The sequence below is a fragment of the Cebus imitator genome, unplaced genomic scaffold (genome assembly GCF_001604975.1).
Source record: "Cebus imitator isolate Cc_AM_T3 unplaced genomic scaffold, Cebus_imitator-1.0 Scaffold142, whole genome shotgun sequence".
NCBI classification, from domain to species: domain Eukaryota; kingdom Metazoa; phylum Chordata; class Mammalia; order Primates; family Cebidae; genus Cebus; species Cebus imitator.
In genome coordinates, this window is record NW_016107457.1 from 2,141,518 (window position 1) to 2,168,138 (window position 26,621).

The 26,621-nt window shown below is 39.3% G+C and overlaps 1 protein-coding gene across 1 annotated transcript in view; it reads right to left on the minus strand.

Moving 5' to 3' along the window:
- The window catches only part of CCDC6 (coiled-coil domain containing 6), a 119,319-nt gene that overhangs the window by 44,735 nt on the left and 47,963 nt on the right, over nt 1-26,621 (minus strand). The window contains exon 2 of the mRNA XM_017542277.2: nt 17,772-17,921. Coding sequence (XP_017397766.1) covers nt 17,772-17,921 — 150 coding nt within the window. The remainder of the gene's footprint in view (nt 1-17,771; nt 17,922-26,621) is intronic.

The following is a 26,621-nucleotide window of genomic DNA, read 5'->3' on the forward strand; positions in this document are numbered from 1 at the left end:
AAAAAAAAAAAAAAAAATCTCATTTATGCAATTAAAAGATAACGCTATGGCATCGTTGCAAGAGAAAATTTAAAAACACAAACAAACCAAACTCCAACCTACAAAACCAAAAGAAAATAAAAGAAATCCAACCGACCCACAGGGTCTGGGGGAGGTTCTCATTAATAATCATGTATTATTTTTATAACACTCTCAATTGAGGGGTTTAGTTGACCCACAGCAGGAGTTGGCCTGATGTTTCAGAATTAAGGGAACAAAGTAAAAGTTACAAAAAACAATGAAACACATCAAAGTTTTATTTTTTGGCTGGATAGGACACTGCTTCCTAATTTTATGTTCAAGCCATCTATTTTGGCAGACACTATATACCAGGTTCTTCACATGCACTGAGACAGGCATGGTCATTTTCATTTTATATGTGACAAATTACATTATTGGACTGAAGCAATACAGCTGGAAAGTGACAGAGCTTGGGACCCAGACCCCCCCGTTACCCCAAACCAGCGTTGTCTCCCAGTGTATCACTGAGCAAAGCCAAGGGAGGTCGCCTTCAAATTGCTTCACTTTAGTACCTACCACACCCTGAGCACCTGGAAAGTCAAATGATTAAACACAGGAAAAAATCAGCCACATATCCTTGCCCAGGGGATTCAATGTCTCTTTGTAAACCCTCCTTAGGGTATAGTGGACAACTGAGAGCTGAGGCAGGCCCGATCAACTCAAAATGGTTACACGTAACACTCTCCACATTTGACGGTGTACACTGCCCTGGAAACATATACTCAGTTAAAAAAAATTTTTTTGTTTTTTTTTTTGGCCAGGTACAGTGGCTAACGCCTGTAATCCCAGCACTGTGGGAGGTTGAGGCAGGTGGATCACATGAGACCAGGAGTTCAAGACCAGCCCGGCCAACATGGTGAAACCCTCTCTCTACTAATCCTGTAATTAAAAAAAAAAAAAGCAGGGTGTGGTGGCATGCACCTGTAGTCCCAGCAACTCAGGAGACTGGGGCAAGAGAATCCCTTGAACCCAGGAGGCAGAGGCTGCAGGAAGGCAGAGGTTGCAGTGAGCCGAGATCACAGCACTGCACTCCAGCCTGGGCAACAGAGCGAGACTCTGCCTCAAAAAAGAAAAAACAAACAAAAAAAAAGAACATTAAATCTGTCTTCCAACACTGGAAATGTTGACTAAATAGATGCTGTTTTCCCTTCCAACTGTTTTAGATGTTCAAGGCCAAAAAAACAGCTGGTCAACCTTGCAGGGACCCATGAGAAAAGCCAGTGTAAGGAGGTATTTACAGAGACAAGTCTATATTTAGCTAGCTCTTCAAAACTCAGGTTCTGCAAGATCAAGCAGCAATTAAAAGAAGAACTAAGATGATACAATCAGAAGGGCAAAAAAAAAGATAAAAAAAGATAAAAAACAGAACTAAGATAAATGAATAGAGAACAAGAAGAGTTCCCAGGACTTTCGACAAAATGAACCCAATGGAACAGGCATCGCTTAGGAGGAAAATATATAGCAAAACATGCACGTCTGCGCCTGAGGCTTTCATTCAGTAAGCGTGTTGTGCTGTCTTCTATCTGCAGGTACTATGGAAGTGGTAGGCAAGATCTACAGTTAAGATATCATCCTTGCCCTAAAAATAGTTATGAACACTAAGCTTCACCAGTATCTACTAGTTATTGAGAGATGATAATCTTAAGTAGTAAAACCTTTGAACTATTTGCATAGCTTTTCTAATAGAGTAGCTATGTTTTCCTCCAATGTTTTCAATTGCTGCCATTTTTATTTGAAAGAAACCTTTTTTTATTTTTCTCAGCATCATGCCTCTGCTTTGAGGTAAACTAAAGCAATAAAGGATGTAATCTAATATTAAAAATAATCTCTTGTCCACCAAGCAGCATTTGTCATGGAATGTTAATCTGAGGAAAGGTAAGGCTCTCATTGGCTTGCAGGAAAATATCCATATTTAGACAGATGGTCTAACACTATAAGCAGCTGATTAGGTTCTTCCTATAAGACTACAGATTGAACTAGTGATAAAGCCTATCAGAGCTCTCAATTTTAGGAGGCTTTTTCCACTCAAGAGCTATACCCTAAGGAAAATTTGATGGTAAAGCTGTCATTACCAGAACTCAAGCAAGGTCACTGGGTTACACTAACCCATTTGGAAAGTATCAAGCCATTCTGAAATCTAACTCTGTTTGCTTAAGAGTCACAGTTTTTAATCATCCCCCAAAGACAGTACTGAAACAAACAGTTCTGCTGCCTGCTTTGTTCTGCCACCTCTCAGGTGACATGCAACAGAAGCAGAGCATGGAGTTCCTGAACAAAGACTAGAAACAGAAAATATCATTCTTCCTTGGAACAAAGAAACTGCCAATAAAAAGAGAAACACAGCCAGGCACAGTGGCTCATGCCTGTAATCCCAGCACTTTTGGAGGCCGGAGGAGGAGGATTACTTGAGCCCCAGAGTTTGAGACCAGCCTGGACAACACAGTGAGACTCGGTCTCTACAAAAAATAGATTAGCCAGTCATGGTGGTGTGTGCACCTGTAGTCCCAGCTACTCAGGAGACTGAGGCGAGAGGACTGCTGGAGCTCAGAAGGTCAAGGCTGCAGTGAGCGTGATTGCACCACTACAGTCCAGCCTGGGTGACAGACTGTGATCTTGTCAAAAAAAAAAAAAAGGCTTCCTTGAGGGAAACACAGAAGTTCCTCAGTTCCCTAAAATCATGAGACAAAGGTAAAGATGAACAAGAGGTAGGAGGCAAATGTGTGCATAGGACCTTGAAGAGCTAATAACTACATAATTTGCCTCTCATAGTTTGTCTGAGAAAAATTCAGATATTCTCTTTTGAACAGATACCATGTAAATTCAAGCAACGCGGCTCCAATAGGGTTTGAACCAACACCCTGAATCAACCTGCCTGTTTTAAAGCTATAACTTATGGTACCACAGACATAAAAACCCTGGGAAGCCTGGTGCAGGCGGACTCAAGACTAGCTTTCAGTTTCATCTCGGATGCCCATCTTCAATATAAGCAAACATTTCTAAGCATGACTTTAAATTACTAATCATAGGTCTTAACATATTCTTACATGAACAATTTTAAATCTTCCAATAAGGTCAGAGATCCTAAACTATAACAAAATCATTCCATCTAATAGTCAAGTATATTTATTAATATTTTGAAATGAAACTCATGTGTCTGCCTTATATATAAAGCTATATGTCTAGGCAGATTAAAAGGCTTTGTTCAAAAATCAGAATTTTCTACAAATACATTTTTTATAAAGTCAATCTCAAAGATTATGGAACAGTTTTACAACTCTATTTGTGCTATAAATATCCCTGTGGAATCAGATATAACCCCTCAGCAGTTCACATTTTCAACAGAATTAGGGTTATATAAAGTTTGTTCCTTGGGATCCAACAAGAAAAATATATTAACATAACCGAAAAGGGCATAAGCAATACTGCAACTATATACTCAATTATAAATCAGTATAATTTTAAAATTCTAAGTACTAAAATGAGCATTTTCTTATAACATCCACTGATTACATATGTAGTCTCAAAGCAAACTTCCAGCCCAATGAAATATACAGCGTAGCATTAATTTGATCTTAAGCAGGCTAGCCTTAAGCATCATCCAATTAGCAATAATTGATGTGCTTATAATTTACAAAGGATTTCTGGAATCACTTCAATGAACCAGGCCTTTTACATAATAGATGCAAGAACTCTGCACCAAATGACTTTTTATTCTCGGTAAATTCTCTCTAGCAGGTAGAGGCATTGAAAATCATTTACCTGGGAGAACCTCCTCCAATAGGTTCCATAGGTACACACGCAGGCTGAATGCTTAGAGTACCTTCCCACCTAACATGAAGCAGCAGGTTTGCTGGATCCTAGGTTGTGCAAAGTGTCAATATGCAGGTCTGGGCTTGTTGTCAAGTCAGTCCTTGCCTTGGACCACTACCCCTAGGACCCAGCTTTTTCAAGACAACTTAAGAATAAACCAGGCTGGGCACAGTGGCTCACGCCTGTAATCCCAGCACTTTGGGAGGCTGAGGCAGGAGAATCGCTTGAACCCAGGAGGCTGAGGTTGCAGTGAGCCAAGATAGTGCCACTGCACTCCAGCCTGGGCGATAAGAGTGAGACTCCATGTCGAAAAAATAAATAAATAAACCTAAGATGCCCCAGCTTTGTTTTCACTAGTCAACTAATCTCTATGACGCACAGTACCACAACTAACATCCTTGGTTTATTGACAATTACCAAGGAATGGAGCTACCTGCATTGAACCAAGTAAAGGCCACCCTAGACAATAACTACATTAAGTCATTATATGATTAAAACAATCATAATGTTATTAATATGAGCTTTGGAAAAAAGTAATTACTTTTTGAAAAATAATTAAGTCATTACTGTCAAAATAATCATAATGTTATTAATATGAGCTTTGGAAAAAAGCTCAAAAATCTCTCTCAGAACATAAAGAGTCTTTCAAGAATCTACTTGTCAGCTGTTCTACTGAGCATAAATTCAGACTCCCACCTCAAACTTGGTACTTCATCGCTAAGGGCCTCTTGGGCCCACACTTATTCCCACCTCCTCCCCTTCTGTTACTGGTTCCAGTATTCTGGGTCAATGCCTCACATCTCATGAGTTACTAAGGCCCATGAAGTCAGCCTCCGTAACAGCTGTCGCACACACACATCCTCTCCTTTCTGTGCTCATGGCCCCAGTCTGGTTCAGGCCTTTTATTCCTTTTCCTTTGGACTATTGCCAAAACCTCCTACTGGATCTCCCCAGGTCCACTATAGATCATCCCAGCACAAGTCCTATTACTTCAATGTCCTGCTCAAAACCCTTCAACGGCTGCCTACTATCTGTGGACTAAGTCCAAACTCACTGGCGTAACATTCAAGTCCTTCCATGATTCAATCCCTAAGCAAGCTTCTCACGTCTTCCTCATGCTATTTTCATATTCAGTTGATGTGACAGTCTAAGGTTTACAAGCATAAATGTCTTAAGGGTTCATGCATGCAGCAAACAAAGAATAGATGGGTCTAAGCCAGGGAGTGGTGGCTACTACAGTTAAAGAAAAAGCTCATGTCCTTTTTTAGACTCTTAAAAAAAATCCCATCATGCCGGCCAAACACTTTTGTTGACCATACTGGTCCAAGGGCTTCTAGATCACAACACCTGCTGGTCATGCTGGATCACTCTTACAGAAACTATGCCACTCACTCTGCCCACATGTCCCACTCATGCTGTGCCTCTGCCTACAGGATCTAAATCCCTCCCCTCAACTTACCGAGACTGGGGGATAGTGCACAAGACTTTCCCACAGACCTCAGCACTCACTCTCCTTGAAGGTATGAGGAGCACATTAATGTCCAGGTGCATTTTAATGTCTATTTCATGATGTTTTCCTCTATCTTTTCCATCATCTACTTTGAAAGGCAGCTAATGCTTCAGGGTGGTTATTATACCTCAAGCACTTTATATACACTAATGCACTTGATGGTTGAATCTCTGTAACTCTGCAGTAGATACTGTTTTCTGTATTTTAGAAAGAATGAAACCACAGCTTAAAGAGGTTAGGTGATCTGCCTGAAATTTCACAGATAAAGGGTAAATCCAGGGTTCAAACTGAGGCCTCTGGCTTCAAAGCCTTTGCCCTCATCTCTGATGTGTGCTGCCATCCTAGAACATCTGGGTACATTCTCAATCACCCTTTACAGGATTGGAAGCTCAAAAAAGGGCAGTGACTAGGATTTCCTTGATCCTACTCCAAAACATAGAAAATACATTGTGAATGCAAATATTGATTTAATAAATGATAACATCCTTACTTCAGGTGGACTGTTTGCCCTAGATTAAGCCTCAGGATAAGCAAAACAACAGTTGAGGGGGTAGATTAATCAAGATCTATGACATCACCCATATATCTTGGTCTGCCCCAAAGCTCCTGCTCTCTTCCTGTTCATAGCCCCTCTCCAACTCCTAGACATAATCAATATTCTAATCTTTATGGTATTTACTTCCTAATATTTTTCCTAAGTTGTTTTTTTTTTAAATAACCTATGTATCAATTTATTTCCAAACATTAGTTTTGCAATCTTTCATATCCAGCCAGCTTCTTCTGCTAAATGAACTTGTTACTAATTGTGGTTTGTATTTTCATTGCCTCACAGTATCCAGCTATTTATACCACAGTCTATCCTCTCAACTGATGACAGGCATTTGGGTCATTTCTAGTTTTTGATCATGATCAATGGCACAAAGAACATTCTTCTACATATCTGGTATACATGTGCATGTAATATGATATATACCCAGGAGTGAAACCGCTGGGTCAGAGAGAATAAATATTTCCAACCTAATTAGGTACTAAGAAATTGTTTTCAAATGTGTATAATGATTTCCATTTCTACCTGCAATGCATAATAATTTATTAGTAGTATCTTGTTGTGGTTTAATTCATCTTTCCTGACTATAATGAGGTTGTGTACTTTTTCCATTTGTTTACTGGCTTTTTGGCCAGGTACTTATATGAAGAGTCTGTTTAAATCATCCGCTGTTTTTCCTTTGGGTTGTTTGTTTTCTTACTGATTTGCAGTTTTTTGCCATTACATATGCTGCATATCTCTTCTCTCATTCTGGGGCTCATCCTTGTGTTTTCCTTACGATATATCTCTGGTCCTCTACTCTGGGCACACCTCCCGAGTGACAGAATTTCCATGGCAATAAACAACTTCTAAGGAAAACACTCCCAAATTTATATCTCTAGCCCAGACTTCTCTGTTGAGAGTCAGAACCTCTGTCCAACTGCCTGTCTGCTCTCTCCATTTGGAAGCCCAGACATTGCAATTGAACTTCTGACCTTCCTACTCCAAACATATTCCACTTGCTGCCTTTTCCATCTTAAACGGTGGTAACTATTCTTCCAGTCATTGAGAACCACACCCATAAGTCTTGATCCTCTTTTTTCTACACCCCTTCTAATCCATCCACAAATCCTATGAGGCTATTTCTTCAAAATGTGCCCAGAATCCAATGTTCACCATCTTCACTACTGCCCCCTGAATAATCCACTCCATCTCTTGGCAAGTATTACAGAATATCCTTCTAATATGTCTCATTGCTCCCACCTCGGCCCCCACGCCATAAGCTCTTTTTGACACAGCAACCAAAGCAATCATTTTAAAAGTCATGTAGGATCATTTTGCTACTTTGTTCAACCTTGTGGTGGCTCCCATGCAGAATGAAAGCCAAAGTGCTGACAGTGGCTCCCAAGCCTCTATCATATCAAGCCCCCAGACCCATTACCTCCCCAATTTGATCCATCACTCTTCTCTCCCCACAACGTCAACCTAACCACACCAGTCTCTCTGCTGCTTCTCCAACATGGCAGGCACAACCTTACTTCAAGGCCTTAGCATTTCCTTGTTCCTTCTGCCAACCATACTCTTTCCACAAAAATCTATTTGGTTAGCTGCTGCTTCTCCCAGATTTTGCTTAAATATTACTTTGATGACTTGAACTCACTTAAATTTTCAACTGTCCCTATGCCTCTTACAGTGTTCTATATTTTTCTGTGGCACTTAATCCCTTTTCTTGGTTTTTGATGCTTTCATATTTTCACACTTAACTGCTTATTCCTGGTACACAGAAACAACAATTTTTCAAGTGAGAAAACTGAATTCTAATTACTTAACTGTAGATTCTTAAGATTTAAAATTTTTCCACGTACACAATAAGTGGCAATTAGTTCCTCCTTTCAATATTAGTTCCTCCTTTCTGAACTTGCTAGAAATCCACAACAAAAATCAATATAGGTAAATGCGTTAGGCATCCTTGTCTTGTTCTTAAATTTTAAAGGGAAAGTTAACTTTTCATAATCAAACACAATGGTTTGGACAGGCTTTTTGTAAACACATTTATTTATGAGATGGAGTCTCACTCTGCTGCCCAGGCTGGAGTGCAGTAGTACTATCTCAGCTCACTAAAACCTCTGCCTCCCACGTTCAAGTGGTTCTCCTGCCTCGGCCTCCCAAGAAGCTGGGATTACAGGTATGCACCACCATGCCCGGCTAATTTTTTTTGGTATTTTTAGTAGAAATGGGATTTTATCATGCTGGTCAGGCTGGTCTTGAACTCCTGACCTCAAATGATCCACCCATCTCGGCCTCCCAAAGTGCTGGGATTACAGGTGTAAGCCACCGCACCTGGCCTATGTAAATACTTTTTTTAAAGTCGGGTTTAAGGTCCTTTCTTGGTTCACTAAGATGTTTATTATGAATTGTTACACTTTATCAAATCCTTATTCTCCATCTATTAACATAATAATGATTTTTTTCTTTTTATTCTGTGAATGTGGCAAATTACACTTGCTGATTTTCTACTGGTAAACTAAACTTGCATTTCTTGTAAAAACAACATGATCATGGTGCATTGTCCTCTTAATATATTGCTGGCTTCATTTACTTATATTTTGTTTAGGATTTTTGCTCATGATTGAGACTGCACTATAATTTGCCTTTTCTGAACTACACATAAGTTTAAGCATTAAAGGTTATGTTACCATTAAGAAATTGGGAACCCATTTTTTCCCCTTTAGAATTTATAGAAGACAAATTACTTCATCCTTGAATGTTTGGTACAACTCTCAACGAAACAATTTGGACCTGGAATTCATTGTTTATGATGGCTGTTGAACTCTAATTCAATTTATTTACTGGACAGAAGACAGTTTTCTTTTTCTTCCTCAGTCAGCTGTAGAAAGTTATGTTTTTCTAACAATTTGTCCATATCATCTAAATTTCAAATGTATTGCCATATAGTTATTCATTAGTTTTTCATTTAACATTTGAATGTCTGCAAGAAAAGTGTAATGTTTCCAGTTTCCTGCCAAAAATTTCAAGCTTGGCTTTTACTTCTCTGAGCATAGTAAGCATGGCTGCTTTATAGTATGTGCCCAGTAATTCCAATATCTGAAGTAGCTGTGAAGTCCATTTCTGTTCTGTTATTTCTGCTCATTTACATTCATGGAATCTCCTATCTTCATGTGCGTGGATCTTTAACTGTGGGCTGAATATTGTATTTTAAAATTTATCTGCAGGAGAAGCTTGTAGCCTAGGATGATAGTAACTTGCTCCAGAACATTCCATCTTCTTCGTACGTGTCTACCTTAATCCAAAATCAAAGCCTATGTCTCTGATTTACCCAGCTGATGTAGAACTAGCTCACTCAGCCTAAGGATGCAACCCTTTATAATTCCAGCTTGAGGTAGGGTTGATTGAGCACAGTCTCCAACTTTGGAGCAGAAACAATCAACTGACTTCTGCAGCTCCAGCTCCACACAAAGACCAAAAGCACAAATCTCAGGTATTTCTGAATAAATTCCAAGTGCTCTCTGAATAAAAGCAGCCTTGGGTGCTTAATTCTCGCCCTCCTTCAGATCTCTGCCCAACGGTTCTTCACCATCATGTTAATTCTTTGACAAAGATTTTGTTCAGTTTTTGTTTATCTTCAGTGAGGTTTGTCTGAGTTACCTAACCTGCTATTTTCTATAGGAAAAGCCAAAATATAAATTTTATAAAGAGAAAAAATAACTAGATTCTTCCAGAAATTAATTATTTTTTATTTTGGTTCCTTGTTAGCAACACCGAGGACCAGAATCAGGCCCTCACTTCCGAGCAGATGGCTTCAGGATAATATCAGACTTCCTATCTACTTGCAATACCGAAAGGGCTAAGTTTGAGTTTCTTGGATTTCCGGGAGCATGATGACACTAAAAGCATTAAGACCTTTAAAAAATCTGATTAGGAGAAAAAAAAAAAAAAAAAAAAAAAAAAAAAAAAAAAGGCTCCACGGAAAAGATTTTTTAAAGTCCTTGTAGGGCACTGTGGCTCATGCCGATAATCCAGCACTTTAGGAGGCTGAGGCGACCAGATTACTTGCAGTCACGAGTCCAAGACCAGCCTGGCCAACATGGCGAAACCCTGTCTCTACTGAAAAAAAAAAATACAAAAATTAGCTCAGCTACTCAGGAGGCTGAGGCATGAGAACCACTTGAGCCCAAGAGACAGAGGCTGCAGTGAGCCAAGTTCATGTCAGCTTGGGCAACACACAGAGACTCCGTCTCAAAAAAAAAAAAAAAAAATCCTTTAGGCTCTGGCATATTGAAAAATCCATTTTGTAAAAACTGGCATTTTCTTCTGAAGAAGAAAGAGAGCTTAGTCCAAAGAATTCATTCTAGGCTGAAGCATTATTGAAAATTAAAATAAATGCAAATTAAAATAAAATGCAAAACACTAATGTTCAGAACTACAAAGTTTTTTTTTTTGTTTTGTTTTTGTTGTTGTTGTTGCTCTTGTTGTTGTTGTTTGAGATGGAGTCTCACTCTGTTGCCCAGGCTGGAGTGCAGTGGCATGATCTCGGCTCATTGCAACCTCTGCCTCCCGGGTTCAAGTGATTCTCCTGTCTCAGCCTCCCGAGCAGCTGGGACTAAAGGTGCCCGCCACCACGTCCAGCTAATTTTTTGTATTTTTAGTAGAGATGGGGTTTCACTGTGTTAGCCAGGATGGTCTCAATCATCTGACCTCATGACCCACCTGCCTCGGCCTCCCAAAAAGTGCTGGAATTACAGGCGTGAGCCACTGTGCTTCAGCCTAAAACTACAAAGTTTTAAAGCTATTTTAAAAGTGTTTCTAGTGATAGCTAAAGTCCATCTACAGTGGGGCCAAGTATCCTTTAATAGACAAGATTCACCTTTCCACTAGAAATAACAATGCTTTTCCAACCTACTTTGGTAAATAAAGCAAATTTAACTCTAGCTTCACTTAATTATTATTTTTTCTTTTCTTTTACCTTTATTTTTCCTTCTACCTGCTTTTTCTTACATTTTATGTCAAAAAAGTCAGCATGGGAAGCTTTTGAGCCCTTACTTTTGCCCTTACGTTTTTTTTTTTTTTTTTTAAGAATCTGTGTTAGCACATCACATCTAGCCATAACCTTAGTATGCACACACATGCACACACACTTTAAAAGAAACTCAGCAACTTCAAGACAGAAGAACTACTTCTAGTTTATTATATTATCTACTCATAACAAATTACATTGTAATGAGAGATTTTTGGGATGCTACTAACAGAATTCTGGCTTGTAATCTGGCCACTGGTGGCTCAGCTTTTAAAATCCATTAAAAATAACCCAGTAGCTCTTTGTAGATGCACTGTAAATGCAAGACAGACAAAGCTGAGATTCAGATAATTTGGAATGACAACAACAAGCAAAAGCTCTGTTCCAACTGTTTTGAAAGCTTATGTTGTGATAGCAAAGTTCTCTGATCATTATTAAGGGCACTGAAAAACTCCAAGCCAAGAGGGCCACAGATCTAACCAACTAACTATAAAGGACATACTTCATTTAGATCTCTTCCCTAACACAGAACCAAGGTTTCATCTGAATGGACGCAATGATGGCATCTTATCCTTTGTGCCTTTAAAATTAACTATATGAAGTTTCATATATTATTTATCAGCTTGACATGTGATTTTGCTACCTGCATAAACAAAATAATTTCATTGCCATCTTAGTAGCTTGGGAAACTCAAAGGGGACCAAGGGCGAAGAGGATGCTTCAGATTTTAGTGTACGTGCTGGAAAAGAAGAGAACTGGGAGTCTATACTCACTTCCTTTGCCTATAGAAATGTCATGCTACTCAGAAAGAGACTCTAAGGTTAAGTAAGCATATGCTCTAGAAAAAAGAATCCAGTAAGATGGTATTGGAAGGAGAAACCACTTCTCCAGAATTGACAGGACCAGAGAAAGAAGGCAAATGAAGTTCTAAGCCCTTTGTCTAGATGAACAGGCAGATCTGGAGACTTGCTGAAATTATTCTTCCCAGTTTTATTTCTGTGTAAACGAGATAGAGTAAATCTGTTGCATGATATCATTCTGAACTGCTCAGCTATAAATCCTTTGGTAGAGGTAGTTTCAGCAGTAGTTTTGCCCACAACTTCCTTCCTGTCTTCTATTTATCATCTTTCCATAGATGCTAAAAAAACTCCAACTACTTTACTTCCAGGAAACGTTTTAACCTCAGGAACCACGTCACTAATAATAAAAACCAGCCATACTGCCTTAATAAGAGATCCAGAAAACTTTTCTTAAGTATTTCCAGTTATCAATGTGTTCCCCTACTAGGATATGGCTAGAATAATTTTTATTATAGCTAGAGCAGCATTATTTTCTGAGAATCAGATCCTATTTCAAATATGAATCAAAAGTACCATACTACAAATCTATTGATTATTTTAAGGTCTGAAATTTGCAAGCTGGATTAGATTGAAAAGATTAATATATATGTAACATGCAGTATTATTCCTATCCCAGACCTAATCTATGATTTAAAAAACAGTTTATTAACTTTTGGTGGTGGTCTTTGTTGAGAAAAGTGTAGACAATTCATAACATGCTGAGTGTGCTCCCAAAGAGCAGGAAGTCAAGTTGATGCTTTGGGCCTCCAACTGCTAAAACCATTATCAATCTCAGCATCTCAGGTAATTGATAAGTCTTCCAGTAGGCATTTATGATTGGTGGTTAAGAGCCTGCCAGGGGAATTAGAAATTTAAAAACAAAAAAAAAAGTTTTACAATAGAGGACCAGTGGAGTGAATCATACTAAGACTGACAAGACAGTTAAGCAATCATTAGAGCATTCTGATTATACTAGTTCTTAATGATGTGGGCAGGCCAGAATCTCCTGTCACTTGCAAATGAGCCTGACTTGGCAGGGAGCTTTGGTGCACTGCTGCCCATGACAAAGAGACATAACTAGCATAGCAGGACTCTGAGCTCTCTAAGTGAAAGACACAGAAGGAGGTGTTTTCAAAAGGTGAGGAGCAACCAGGCATCAGAATTTTGACACTTCCTTTTCAAGAAAGAAGGTGTTTGCTAGTTACAAAAGTATCATGTTGCTGTTGAATTAGAAGGAACAGGGCACAAAGAAAATAACATAACCTGTATTTCAGCACCCAAGTATAATTACTGCTATGACATTCTGAAGAATGGCCTTTTAGACTTGTTTTCCCTAATGTACATGTTCTAAAGCAGGTCCTCAAATCATGTCATTTTACTATAACGTTGATGAGGGATGCGGGGTGGAGTTGCTTCCCCCCTGGGGCCACTGTCTGTGTGGATTTCCCGTATTCTTCCCATGTCTGTGTAGGTTTTCTCCAGGTATTCCAGCGTCCTCCCACATCCCAACGATATGCACATCCTGTTAACTGGCATTGTTTAAATGGTTCCAGTTTGAGCTGGTGGGTGTGCGCATGTGCCCTGGAATAGAATGGATCCTGTCCAGGGTGGATTCCCACCTTGTAACCTAAGCACCCCAGAACTGCCAAGGCAGGCTCTGGCCACCTGCGACCCTAAACTGGAATAATTGGTTAAGACATTATCTTACTTGTTCTTAATCAATATTTAAAAATGTATACGTAATTCAATTTATTTCAGTGTTTAACATTAGAAGTGTTTGAGGTCTTTATTTAGAAGTTTGGTGATGTTTTTGTGACCAGAAATATGCAGTAGGAACTTAACTCGTTTGTATCAATTAGTCTCTGGTAAAATGAGATTCACTGGCCGGGCACAGTGGTTCACGCCTATAATCCCAGCACTTTGGGATGCCAAGGCATGCGGATCATTTGAGGTCAGGAGTTTAAGACCAGCCTGGCCAACATGGTGAAACCCTGTCTCTACTAAAAATACAAAAATTAGCTGGGCATGGTGGCAGGTGCCTGTAATCCCAGCTACTCGGAAAATGAACTGAGATGTGGGCACCATTGCACTCCAGACAGAGCGAGACTCCGTCTCAAAAATAAACAAATAAACAAGATTCATTATACATCATTTCATTTAAAGACAAAGTTTGTAAGAACATATCAGCAAGGTTAAGTGAAGACTTACTGTATATCAAATTCATTTTTTGAGATAGAGTCTCACTCTATCCCTCAGGTTGGAGTGCAGTGGTGTGATCTCAGCTCACTGCAACATCTGTCTCCTGGGTTCAAGCAATTCTCCTGCCTCAGCCTACCAAGTAGCTGGGATTACAGGCATGCACCACCATACCCAGCTAATTTTTTGTATTTTTAGTAAAGATGGGGTTTTGCCAGGTTGGCCAGGCTGGTCTCAAACTCCTGGCCTCAAAGTGATCCACCTGCCTCGGCCTCCCAATGTGCTGAGATTACAGGCATGAGCCACAATGCCCAGCCTGTATATAAAATTCTGACAAGTTTGCTCACAACTGCTTCTTAAAGAAAAGTTTTAATTACAAATAATGATTAAAGCACAACCTCTCTTCGAGGCATTAAAGAGTAGAATTTAGCTCTAATGCAGGTTCATGCTAACCTTACCAAAAGTAATAGTGCTCTTTTTGGAACAATTTCTCACCAATCAGGTAGTTAATCCCATGGCCTGGGCTCAGAAAGATGTAGACTTCTCAGTCAGGTGTTTTCTGTACTGGATAGACACAAAACCAAGGGAGAAGAGCTGCATGCTCCCTTTTGTGTGTGTTTGCTTTCCTATTGGTAAGGATTAACAAATATGGAGGTGTTTAAGTCATCTCCCAAACTGGCTCTTTTAAAGAGCAAAGGGATTTCCTCTCATGTATACTTAAGTAAACTTGATTCCATTTTTAAAGGTATTGGGTACCCAAAGTGGCCATAGCAGACAGGAAGAGACACGTCTCTTCTATAGTAAGTCTCATTTTGTTCTCAGGATCAAAGAATCCCTTTGAAATGCACATAAAAGCATTATCCAATCACTATCAGAAATAATAGCCAAAGCACTGTGACAAAACAAAAACTGATCTGCACACAGCCTTCTCAGTCCTTTCAGTGGCCTTTGGGTGAAAAATGCTGAACACTTTCATAGTGAACAGGTCAATGCATCCATTTGTCTGTGGGTGATACCTGTTGTATGGTTTCTCTTAGCAGTCTTTTCATAGCAAGGTCCTATCCAGAAGCAAACATCCTAGAAAGCCATATTAAAATAATTACATAGTTGGAAAAGTCTATTGGTATCAATTACTCCAAAAATCTTCCAGATGGAAAACAGTATTTCCATGCTGCGTGGCAGAAAAAGTGGGCATTTAACAAAAGACTGGTTGAACCCATTAAGGAAATACATATTGGGAGTCTGAGGGATGAGAATCGTAGGCTGAATGGCCCTTCCCCTGCTGCAGCTATGATACCCCTCCAACCGGCCAACAACAGGGGGCAGGTTCTTAGGCACTTATCAAAACACAGACATGTTGGGATACTTGGTGTCTAAAGCAACAGATCTCCTATCATGCCTCAGAATGGCAACAGCTTGAGAAATGGCCAGAGACCCGAACCTAAAACTATCTGTTATCCATCTCCTTTCAAAACCCTTAAGACCAGGGGAAGCGGATAGGGCATTATTGTTTAATGGGCATAGAGTTTCAGTTTGAAAAAGTTCTCAAGATAGATGTTGGTGACGGCTGCACAACAAGGTGAAAATGCTTAATGCCACTGAATTGCACACTCAAAAATGGCTAACATGGTAAATTTTATGTTATGTAAATTTTACCACAACATTAAGCCTAAAAACCAAGCTGGGATGCATGACAGATTGTCTCAGGGACATGCTAACCATCCATCTGTCCAGATTCTACAAGCTGAATCACCAACAAGCTGCGACCCATCTAGAGATCCCCAAACAATGTTTTCACAGAATCACACCTCCACAATAGGCCCTTACTTTGGGCTGAAGGCAAAACGTAAGACATACCCACAGAAGACTAGGGCTACACACTGTATACCACTTTTGGCAAAAACAGTTTATTTTGTTCAGTTTTATATACTATTCAATCCCTTTAAAAAGGTTCATCATCCACTGAAAAATTTTTCCATGATTTTGGCCTGATTTTGTTTTCTCCTGACCAAGAACTACTTTTTTAGATGTAAGAATTAGGAAAAAACAATCACTAGATTTCTACAAGTTACAACATTATTTAGAGGATGCTTAGAGCCGCAATTTTAAGTTCAACCCTTCTTACCCCAAGTATACAACCATAAATAACTTCCTTTGCTGTTGCATTATGTTCTTGTGTTTTCATTCTTTTTCAGTATCTTATTTTAAGGAACAACAATATTCTTGGAAGGTAGGTGGGTTACATAAGTGAATGAGAGGCCAATTCCAGACAATACAATCACTCATACTGGAGATATGCTGAGAAAAGGAACATGATTGGGCTAAGTCTTGATGGTCCTATAATGTACTTTGGTTAAAGATGCCAAAAAATAGCCATGTCAATTTAGAGAAAAACATGTTTCTTGCAGTGTCAAAAATTATGGCACCTGATTACACATACACTTAGGAAAAGGAAAAGCTAGCCATAATTACATCCCCTTGATTTGAGAAGCACCAAGTAAAATAAGTCATTTAATGCTGCCCTGGTAAGATATACTCAAAGGTCAAACTAACCTTCTCCACCCATTTTTCTCCAAATCACAATGCAAATGATAAACAAAAACTTTCAGTGCAAAAATTTTGTCATAAATCTCTGCTAGATAGTAATTGCCTGGTTACCGCTATTCTTCACATTTCAGTAACTACCATATAAATCAAATTTTGTGCAAGATTAACAGTATCTTTGTTCAGTAATTAGGTAGAAAAATGAGACAAATAGAAAGACAGGGGTAAAAGTTGGCTGGAACATGTTACAGTCTTAACATGAAAGTTTCTACACCAGAGCTTCCAGTATGCTCTTACAGGATCATCTATGTGGGGAGGTAAGAAAATAACTTAGGAAGATTTTTTTAAAAGCCTCAAATACCTTCTTATTACAACCTCACTAATATATATAGTTCAAGCAAATCAATGAAATTGTTATTGATGATGTTATAAGGGGGTGTTTCACAGATATCTAAAGACAAAATGGTAATAATGTTCTGATAATTTTATAACTGCTCACTATTTTGAACAAGTTTTGTTAAATAATGAAAACTCAATAATCTCACTTATTTTTAAGTTCATACCCACAAACTATTTCCCCTAAGCAAATTTTACCTTCGTATTTTACCAGTAAGCTTTGAAGGGACAGAAAAAACGGGAAGGGGAGAGAATGAGTCTCTGAATTAGAAAAATCAAACCTTCCTATATGTTTTGTGTGGCATCTTTTATATATTACTTGTCATCAATGTTGAGTTTTAATAGCAGTCTGATATTTGTCCAGTAACATAGTACTCACTCATTTGAACATGGTTGATTGTGAGTAGTTTTAACTCTCTTGGATACCTTTCTATTTCCTAAAGATGTTTCACTTTATATCTTCATATTTTAGTGCAAAAGACCCACCTATGACTGCCAAAAAGTTTATGTACTTATTATAGATTCAACATTAAAGGAGAAAAATTTCACATTTGGCATTAATCCCCATACTTCCAAAAATGCTACATTCAACATCTCATGCCAACATCTTGTGCTCATCAGCAATTTTTTGGAAATGCTCAGGGTACAAAATAGCTTACCTAACATTCAGATGAGATAAAAAAACCACAGTCTTGAGTATCACTGCTGCCACCCTTACCTGGTATTTCAAATCTCCATAGAACTTAAGCTACAACCTCATCAGCAAATGTTACAAGCAAACTGCTATATCAAAGTCATTTTTCCCTAGAGAGGAAAATAGGCAGAGAAGATGAGGGAGTAGAAAAGATAATTTACCTGCATCAATTTTCTGGAGAGCTCATTAGTAAGGAACTCTTCTTCCTTCTCATAATTTACAGCAAGGGTTTCTTTCTCCTTCTGCAAAGCCTGAATTTTCTTGAATAAAGTGTTACTAATGAATTCTTCTTCCTGCTCAGCCCTGGCTTGCTGTTTTAAAAAAAAAAAAAAAAAAAGAACAAAACACATGTTAAGGAAACAGGAAATTTACTAATTGAAATATAGTTCTTATTTCCAGAAAGGGTGCCCATTTTAATTAGAGCTCTATTTTTAGCTGTGAACCAACACACCCAAGAAATGCAAAACAGAGGAATTCAGCAGAGTCTATAAAAATGAATATTACTGTTACCCCAAAAAGCCCCCCTTTACAATGTGTGGTCCTTTTTCTTAAAGTGATATTCCAAAGAAATTAGCAAATATCACACTGCAGTTTTTATGAAACTGTCAAAAATAAATAAGCAGAACACAGAAAGGTCCTCCTCATGTAGCAGACAGGTCAAATCCTATGCTATGTACATCAATTCATGATAACTCTCACAGGTCACTACATCTCAAAGGTTTACAATTAAAATATCTAGGCAACATTTTTTCCTGGAGCAGACTCAACTCACTTAAAAGTAAAATTATATCACCTCCTTATGAAGTCACTTAAAGGGTTTGGATAGGTTTGGATATGCCATCAAAGAGGCATTATGGGCCAGGTGCATTGACTTACACCTGTAATCCTAGCACTTTGGGAGGCAGAGGTAGGTGGATCACTTTGAGCTCAGGAGTTGAGACCAGCCTGGGCTGCACGGTAAAACCCTCTCTAACAAAAATACAAAAAATTAGCCAGGCGTGGTGGCACACACCCGTGGTTCCAGCTGCTCTGGAGGCTAAGACAAGAGGATCACTTGAACCCAGAAGATGGAGGTTGCAGTGAGCCGAGGTCATGCCACTGCATACCAGCCTGGGTGACAGTAAGGTGCTGTCTCAAAATAATGAAAAATAAAAGGCATTACAAATATACATGGACACATTTACATGTTTACTGAATAGCTGAATAATTACTAGAAAAAAAAAATATACCAAATGGCTGAAACTAGTCATTAGGAGGTAGTGGGAATCTAGGGGGTGAAGGGTAAAGGTGAGTGAGAGGGGCTTCATTTTTTACTTTATTTCCCTTTTGGGAATTTTTTTGGAATCACGTCGCAAGAGGGATTGGAGAACTTTAAAAACAGAAGAAAAGGGGGTCAAGCATTATTCAATGGAGATGAAAATTTTCTTCTGTAGATACCCTCCTCTCTCCCTGAAAAAAATGTTTTAATGGGTTAGGCTTATTATTATTCTGTCTAAACAGAAAAGTCTGACCATCTCTGAAGAAAATTAATCTTTTGGAAAGAGCATCCTTGTTTCAAACAAACTCAAGTCTATTTAAAGAACTTTTTTTTTTTTTTGAGACAGAGTCTCACTCCGTCATTAAGCTGGAGTGCAGTGGCGTGATCCTGGCTCACTGACTGCAACCTCCACCTCCTGGGGTCAAGCGATTCTCCTGCCCCAGCCTCCCAACTAGCTGGGACTGCAGGCGTGTGCCACCACAGCCAGCTAATTTTTCAATTTTTAGTAGAGACGAAGTTTCTCCATGTTGGCCAGGATGGTATCGATCTCTTGACATTGTGATCTGCCCGCCTCGGCCTCCCAAAGTGCTGGGATTACAGGCATGAGCCATTGCGCCCAGCCTAAAGACCATTTTAAACCACAACACTTTGATGCATTTATGCCAAATAATGCATTTCTGTTTTGTCTGCCAAATTGAGAGGAAAAGCCACATGAATTCCAAGCCTCCAGCACCTGTTATTTATAATATTCCAAGAGCCAGACAGGCAGAAGACAAATGGGCACCCACATTAAACAATTACCACCTCTTACTGTAAAAGGCTCCAACAATCACTCCCAACTCTGGCGGTTTCAATTTCTGTATATACTCGCCAGCTTCCCCAACATCCACACACTCTAATATCCATGGTTTCTGTGGAGTCCGCCCTCCCTGCTCTCCATCACTGTGGCCCTAGAGGAAGTATGCCAGCTTCTGGAACTGCTTGCTGAGCAATTCTACAAAAGAGAGCCACACATAGTACACTGACTAAAAAACAGAGCTACACAAACACAAACAGTGGAGGCTTTGGGAGAAAGTCCAGCACTCAAATTTTTTAAGCCATTCTGGCGTGGCCCAAGAGAGTTAAACAACAAAGACAAAATCCTTCAGCTAATAAATGTGTATTACCAGCCCAGGGCACCCAGTGAGCAGTCCACAGGTTCCCCCAGTGGTTCCCTTACACACCTCCTATTTCATTAACGCTTCTCAATGTCTTACTCTTTCCACTACAATCAAGGAAAACTGCTGAGGACTCTACTTCGCCTCCTCCTTTAAATCAATCCCCACTTGCCTTCCAAACTCTCAAACTCCAGGATTTCATACTAGTGCAATGGGCAGGAATCCAAAGTATTCATTTAAGGCATATTTGACATATACATATCCAAGCCTGCCATCTATCTATCCAAGCTACCTGTTTTTCTGGTTTTGACTGACAAAGTCCTATATGATTTGAATTCTGACTATTCTAAAAGTTGAAGAACAGAAAGTCTGAGAACTGAAGAGCTTTTGCAGGTGATTCTAGACATGGCATTCAAAAGGCTGTTTGTCATAAACTAATTTCATTATCAGGTCGGATTAAACTTCTTGCACACTAACACACATTTAGTATTTTAGATAACTGGTAAATTTTATTATAAGCAGTAAAAGTGAAGTGGACTCAGAGGCTAGACGGATCACCTTTCCCTTTACACAGGAGCCTAGAAGTGACAAGTAGAAAATAAGAAACTAAGAGATTATTCCTGTGAGAAGTTGAAGATCAACCTGGAGCGTTTACTTGTGAAGCTCCCCCTCCCCAATCCATCAAGCCACTAAGTTATAGAGAAAGGAGATTTTACTGTAGCATAAAAAAGAATTTTTGGTAGAAAGTAGATGAGTGGCTCTAGTGGAGGGGGATGGGGAATGACTCCTCATGGCTACACAGTTTCTTTTTGGGGTGATGAAAATGTTCTGGAATTGGGGCTAATAGTTTGTACAACCTTCCCAATATACTAAAAACCACAGAACTATATACTTTAAAAGGGTGAATGCTACAGCACGTGAATTGAATTATATCTTGATTTTTTTAAAAAAGGACTCATCATCAACACACTGCATTCACAGAGCACTGGTCTCCTCTGCAGTTCTTCCCAAGGACAGTAGCAAAATGTAAAAAGGATGGGGGAGGGAGAAGCCAAAGAAAGCTAAGCCTACTCTAAATGTGCCTTCCAAAGATGTGTCACAGGTCTTGGGATGCTGGAGCTTTGGCAAACAAAATTATTCACTGTTTTAGAATAGCCACTTATTTCTGGGCGAAGCTCATTAATAGAAAATGCCATTCTCAGGAACACTGAATGAACATGAGAAACTCTTCTGGTGAAGCCTGTTAAAATCTAGCTAACTTAACAAAGGGTTAAGATGGCCTAAAACACAGCTTTTACCAGAGGCCACCTTTAGCTAAGTTTTTGCCAGTTCTTATTTCTAATTGGAGGGTGTTATTCTGCCTCTTATTCCATCTAAAGACCCAGAGAAAATATCAGTACAAGGTCTCCAGGTCCTCCAAACATAAAACCCCAGAGCTCCCTCTTTTTCCAGTTGGTGCTGATCAACTTAGGAATGAGCATATAAATGAGGACAAAAAGCAGGATGCTATATCCAATACAGCCTCAGGAAAAACAAATGAAATCGGATACAGTGTCCTGATAATATGCATAAACTTATCAGAGAATGAACCATGCATCATTAAAAATGAAGTATTAAATGTCCATTTGACCTGTTCCTGCAGATTTCTCACATGCAGTATCATCTCAGTCTCAGTCTTAGTTCTGTTTTCCCCCACCAATCCCAAGGCAGAACTTTTTATTTAAGCTATAAAACAAATTACCTTTCCAATGTATTGCCCCAAAAGCAGCCAGCAAGGAACCAGGTAGACAGTGGCCTACAAGCAAAGAAGCAAGCCCCAGGTACCATTCACAAAGCATGAAGGTGGTCAGAGGGGAGAAAAAACAGGCTACCTCTTGAAATCCCATTCTCGGGTTTATCAGTACATTTCCCTTTTTATCTAAAATGCTTGCCAAGTCTCAGCATATCTAAACATATCCCAATTCAAAATTAAAATTCCATTTCCAAAGCTAAATAAATGAAGCAAGGTTTACCTACAGCTCCATAAATTCTCAAATGAAAATGTGAACAAAATAATTAGAAACTCTTTGAAGGAAGACACATTTTCATACTCTTTTATCTGTTTGTAGACCGGGAAAATATGGAGGAAATAGAAGAATTGTATGATATTTTCCTGTTCCATATTCAGGTTCTAGTTGCTATATTTAGAAATTAAATTTGGTATAATCAAAATCATTAATTTGTGATGTAATTTAACACATCTCCCCTCACCCAGCAGTAATCACTGTCTGTTAATATGAGGACTAGACCATGAAGCATCTCTTCATCATTCTTTTCCCACCCTACTAAAATCTAATAAAAGAAAAATAAAGAAAGAAAAGGAAAGTAGGAACAGGAGAAATTTACCAAATCCTGTGGGAAAAATAAACACCAAAAAAATTACAGAAAAATCTTTTCCTGAGTCACCATAGATTTAGGCAACCACACTCTAAATGAGCATAATTTTCTGCAGAGAAGGAAAACACTTTGTTCTGACCCACTGCTACCATAACCTGAGCACAAATTTGACAAGAGATTCTAATGTGATTGTTTAGTGTTTCTGTTCTTTTATGATGGCGTTTTGGAGATCAAGGGTTAGTACAGAAAGAATTTTTAAACCCTTCACAACAGCACTCAACCACTGAAGAGAAAATCCAACTGCCAATCCCAAAATCACGCAGAATGGTGCAACTCATAATCCATTAAGCATAAGAAAAAGAACGGTTCTCCAAAGCAAGAAATTACAGACAAACATCTATTTGGTAGCAGCCCTATGGATATGGTCAGGAGAAAGTTCAACTGCCTACCAAGATAACACATTTGCACATATTTAAAACAAAAAAAATTACTTTTAACTAGTTGATGACTTGTTTTAATAACAAAGAATCATGAAACTAAGACAGCTTAAAGCTTTAACGGTCCAGGCAGGCTCTATTTATTATTCTAATTATTTAAATTTACTATGTTGTTGTCTAGTCACAAATTAATGATCTTAACATTTCAGTTTGAAATAGCATCTGAAATCATATTATTAGGATAGCGGGAACCACCCAACACACCATCAGGCAACTGAATAAGAACTTGTTCTTTTTAAACTGTCCTTTCCTGGGTATACCACTGCACGTATTGATTGTTCTGGGAGACAGTGAGAGTTTTAGCAGAATCCTCCATGACCAATGGCTGGCAACTCTTATATTAGCTTGACTGTTGGTCACAGCAATGGGTTTATCAACACCAATCACTGTCCTGTAGACATCTATTTAATATTTAAGTGCCAGTACAGCAAGGATAGGTAGCAGATGACACACAGGACAAGCCTGTATGTGCCTTTATTTCTACTATTAGAATAAGCAAGAAGAGGATTTCAATCACATGCCTGAGAATTACAATTCTCCATTTAGTCTTTGGAGGCACTAGACTAGTATATGCTTCCTTCACATACTGCACACTAGCTCACAATAAAAGCAACTATTAGTTGATAATTAAAGCATTCATAGTGTTTATTCCATTGCAGTATTGCCAGCAAGTCACTCATATACACAGGGATTGGAAAAGAATCATTATTAGCCCCGGCAAATGTGATAATTCTGCCTCAGATACTAAGCCCAGGCCACTATTACAGGACTGCAGGGCAAGAGAGAAAACAGCACCAAAGAGTGACTTTCTGGATAAGAATTCTTAACTGTCACTAAATTTTACCAACTGTGGTTTCTCTCAAACCAGCTTTCATGAAAGGCCAGGTAGATGTCATTGCCTACCCCCATCTGCAGTGGACAGACACATGTCCACTGCACGTCCTACTGTACATAACTAAAACACAGGTTTGCATACACATCTCATCATGTAAGTTCAGCAACACCCAACCTGGTCCATGCTTGGTTCAAGAAGATGGATCCACTGGTCACTTGCTTGGATATAGAGCAATGAGAAATTGCTAGAAAAGTAGCTAAATGTTTATACTGAATTTATGAACTTATTTCCTTATCGGCAAGGGACACACAGTTGAAGTACTGCCCTGCAGACCACTCTTTAGAGGAGGCTCATAGACGCTGTCAGGCTTGACTCACACTACCTGGTTTACAAGGTGGTTGGGCCTTCATCCAGCTGTATGACCCTACAGGAATCATGGAACCTCTTCAGGGTGCTGCTTTCTCCTCTAAAGTGAAAATAATGGCACCTCCCTCTGGTTGGTTGTGAAGATAAACTGAAATAATTCACATTAAGAGTTTATCCCAGTGCCTTGTCTTTCATGAGTAAGCACTAAAAAGATACAAAAAGGGTTGGGGAGGGGACATGAACAGACGGATTAATGAGAAAACAAGGAAGGTTTCTGGAAAAAAAATGTGTGTGTGTGTGTGTGTGTGTGTGTGTGTGTGTGTGTGTATGAATGAGGGTAAAAGAATCCCATGTTGTGTTCTCAAACAAAAATCATACAAAAGACACAAATCATTATAAATAAATTAACAGATACAATCTATTTTGGACCCCACATATATGCGCTAACTCCCCTAAATCCTCGTGATCCATTAGGCTTCAGATATTCAAATTCGCAGAAACTATAACTTTATAAAACATTTAAAAAATAAAATATGATGAATAAGCAGCAAGAGATTAACAAAAGATCAAGCAGGTTTGAAAAGAAAACAGAATGTCTTAAAATAAATGTTTACATTCATCTTGGATTTTCCATTTCAATAGCAAATCTGACACCACTCAATAGCAAAGTAAATAACCAAAAAGACAAACCTAAGAACTAATCCAAAATATGGCACAAAGAAGCAAGATGATGAAAAATGGGAAAGACTATCAAAGCACACAGGAAGGAAAATGAAAAGATTTAATACACATATAAGTAAAGATTAAGATGACAAGTATAGAGAAAAAGAAGGAAAGAGTAACTGAAGATGATGGCTGGTAACTTCCCAGAACTAATAAAAGACATGAATCCATAGATACAGAAACAACCAATTTGGGAAGCTGAGGCAGGCATAACACTTGGGGCCAGAAGTTCAAGACAAGCTTAGTCAATATGCCAACACCCCATTACTACTAAAAATACAAAAATTAGCCGGGTATGGTGGTGTACACCTGTAATACCAGCTACTAGAAGGCTGAGGCATGAGAGCATGACAATCACTTGAACCTGGGAGGCGGAGGTTGCAGTGAACCAATACTATACCACTGTACTCCAGCCTCGGCAACAAAGTGAGACTCTGTCTCAAGATAAAATAAAAACTAAAATACCTTAAGCCACTCTGGGTGGGACAATAAACCCTCCAATCCCAGAGTCTAGGCAAACAGGGACTGCTTCAGCATGAGAGCCAGAAGCAAAACTGGTCTGTGTGTGAACCAAATGTAGGAACCCTTCCATCCTTGGGACTCAGACACAGATCATGCCCCCAAGGAAAGGATGGAAGCTTTTCTGCACATATACATATCAGATTCAAGGCAGTTTGACTACCACAGGAAGAAGGGAAGAGGACTGCTGAGGAGACCCTATCTCCATGACTCAGGTACCAGGGCCTACCTTAAACTGGATCAGAGGAAATGAGAATCATCCCCCTGCCTCTGCCTCTACAATGTACCCAGATATGAGATCTAAACCACCAAAGGTAATCTGTTGCTGAAGAAAGGTCCAGGGCAAGATTATACTATAGCCCAGGCATTTGAGAACTCCTAAAAGAACTGAGAAAGTAAAGCAACAACACTGAGGAAAGTGGGGCACTATTTTAAGTATAAGGTAACAGCAGTTCACAGCTGGAAGAATTTAATACCTGTGGCAGAATGAAAGAAATAACATGAAGACCCAAACCCAATTCAATTACTGATCAAGTTAACTCAATCCCCTATTCATGGCCTAACAGAAGAAGAGCCATATTCATATCTAGGTAGAAAAACTACTGGGCGCAATGGCCTGTGTCTGTAATCCTAGCACTTTAGGAGGCCAAGGTGGGTGGATCACTTGAACCCGGGAGTTCAAGACCAGACTGGGCAACATGGTAAAATCCCATCTCTGAAAAATTTAAAAGATAAGCTGGGTGTGGCCAGGTGTGGTGGCTCCTGCCTGTAATCCCAGTCCTTTGGAAGGCCAAGGCAGGTGGATCACTTGAGGTCAGGAGGTGGAGACCCGCCTGGCCAACATGGTGAAACCCCATCTCTACTAAAAATGCAAAAACTTAGTTGGGCCTGATGGCGAGTGCCTGTAATTCCAGCTACAGACAGGCTGAGGCACAAGAATTGCTTAAATTCAGGAAGTAGAGGTTGCAATGAACCAAGATCACGCCGCTATATTTCACCCTGGGTGACCAAGTTAGACTGTCTCAAAAAAATAATAATAAAAAATAAATAAATAAATAAGCTGGCTGTGGCAGTGTGTGCTTGTAGTCCAGCTACTCAGGAGGCTGAGATGGAAGGATCACTTAAACCCAGAAAGGTTGAGGCTGCAGTGAGCCTTGATCGTGCCATTGCACTCTAGCCTTGGGCAACAGTGAGGCTCTGTCTCAGAAAACAAAACAATTTACCTTGGTCTCTATTGGTCTTCTACACACACAATGTCTGGCATTCGATCAAAATTTACC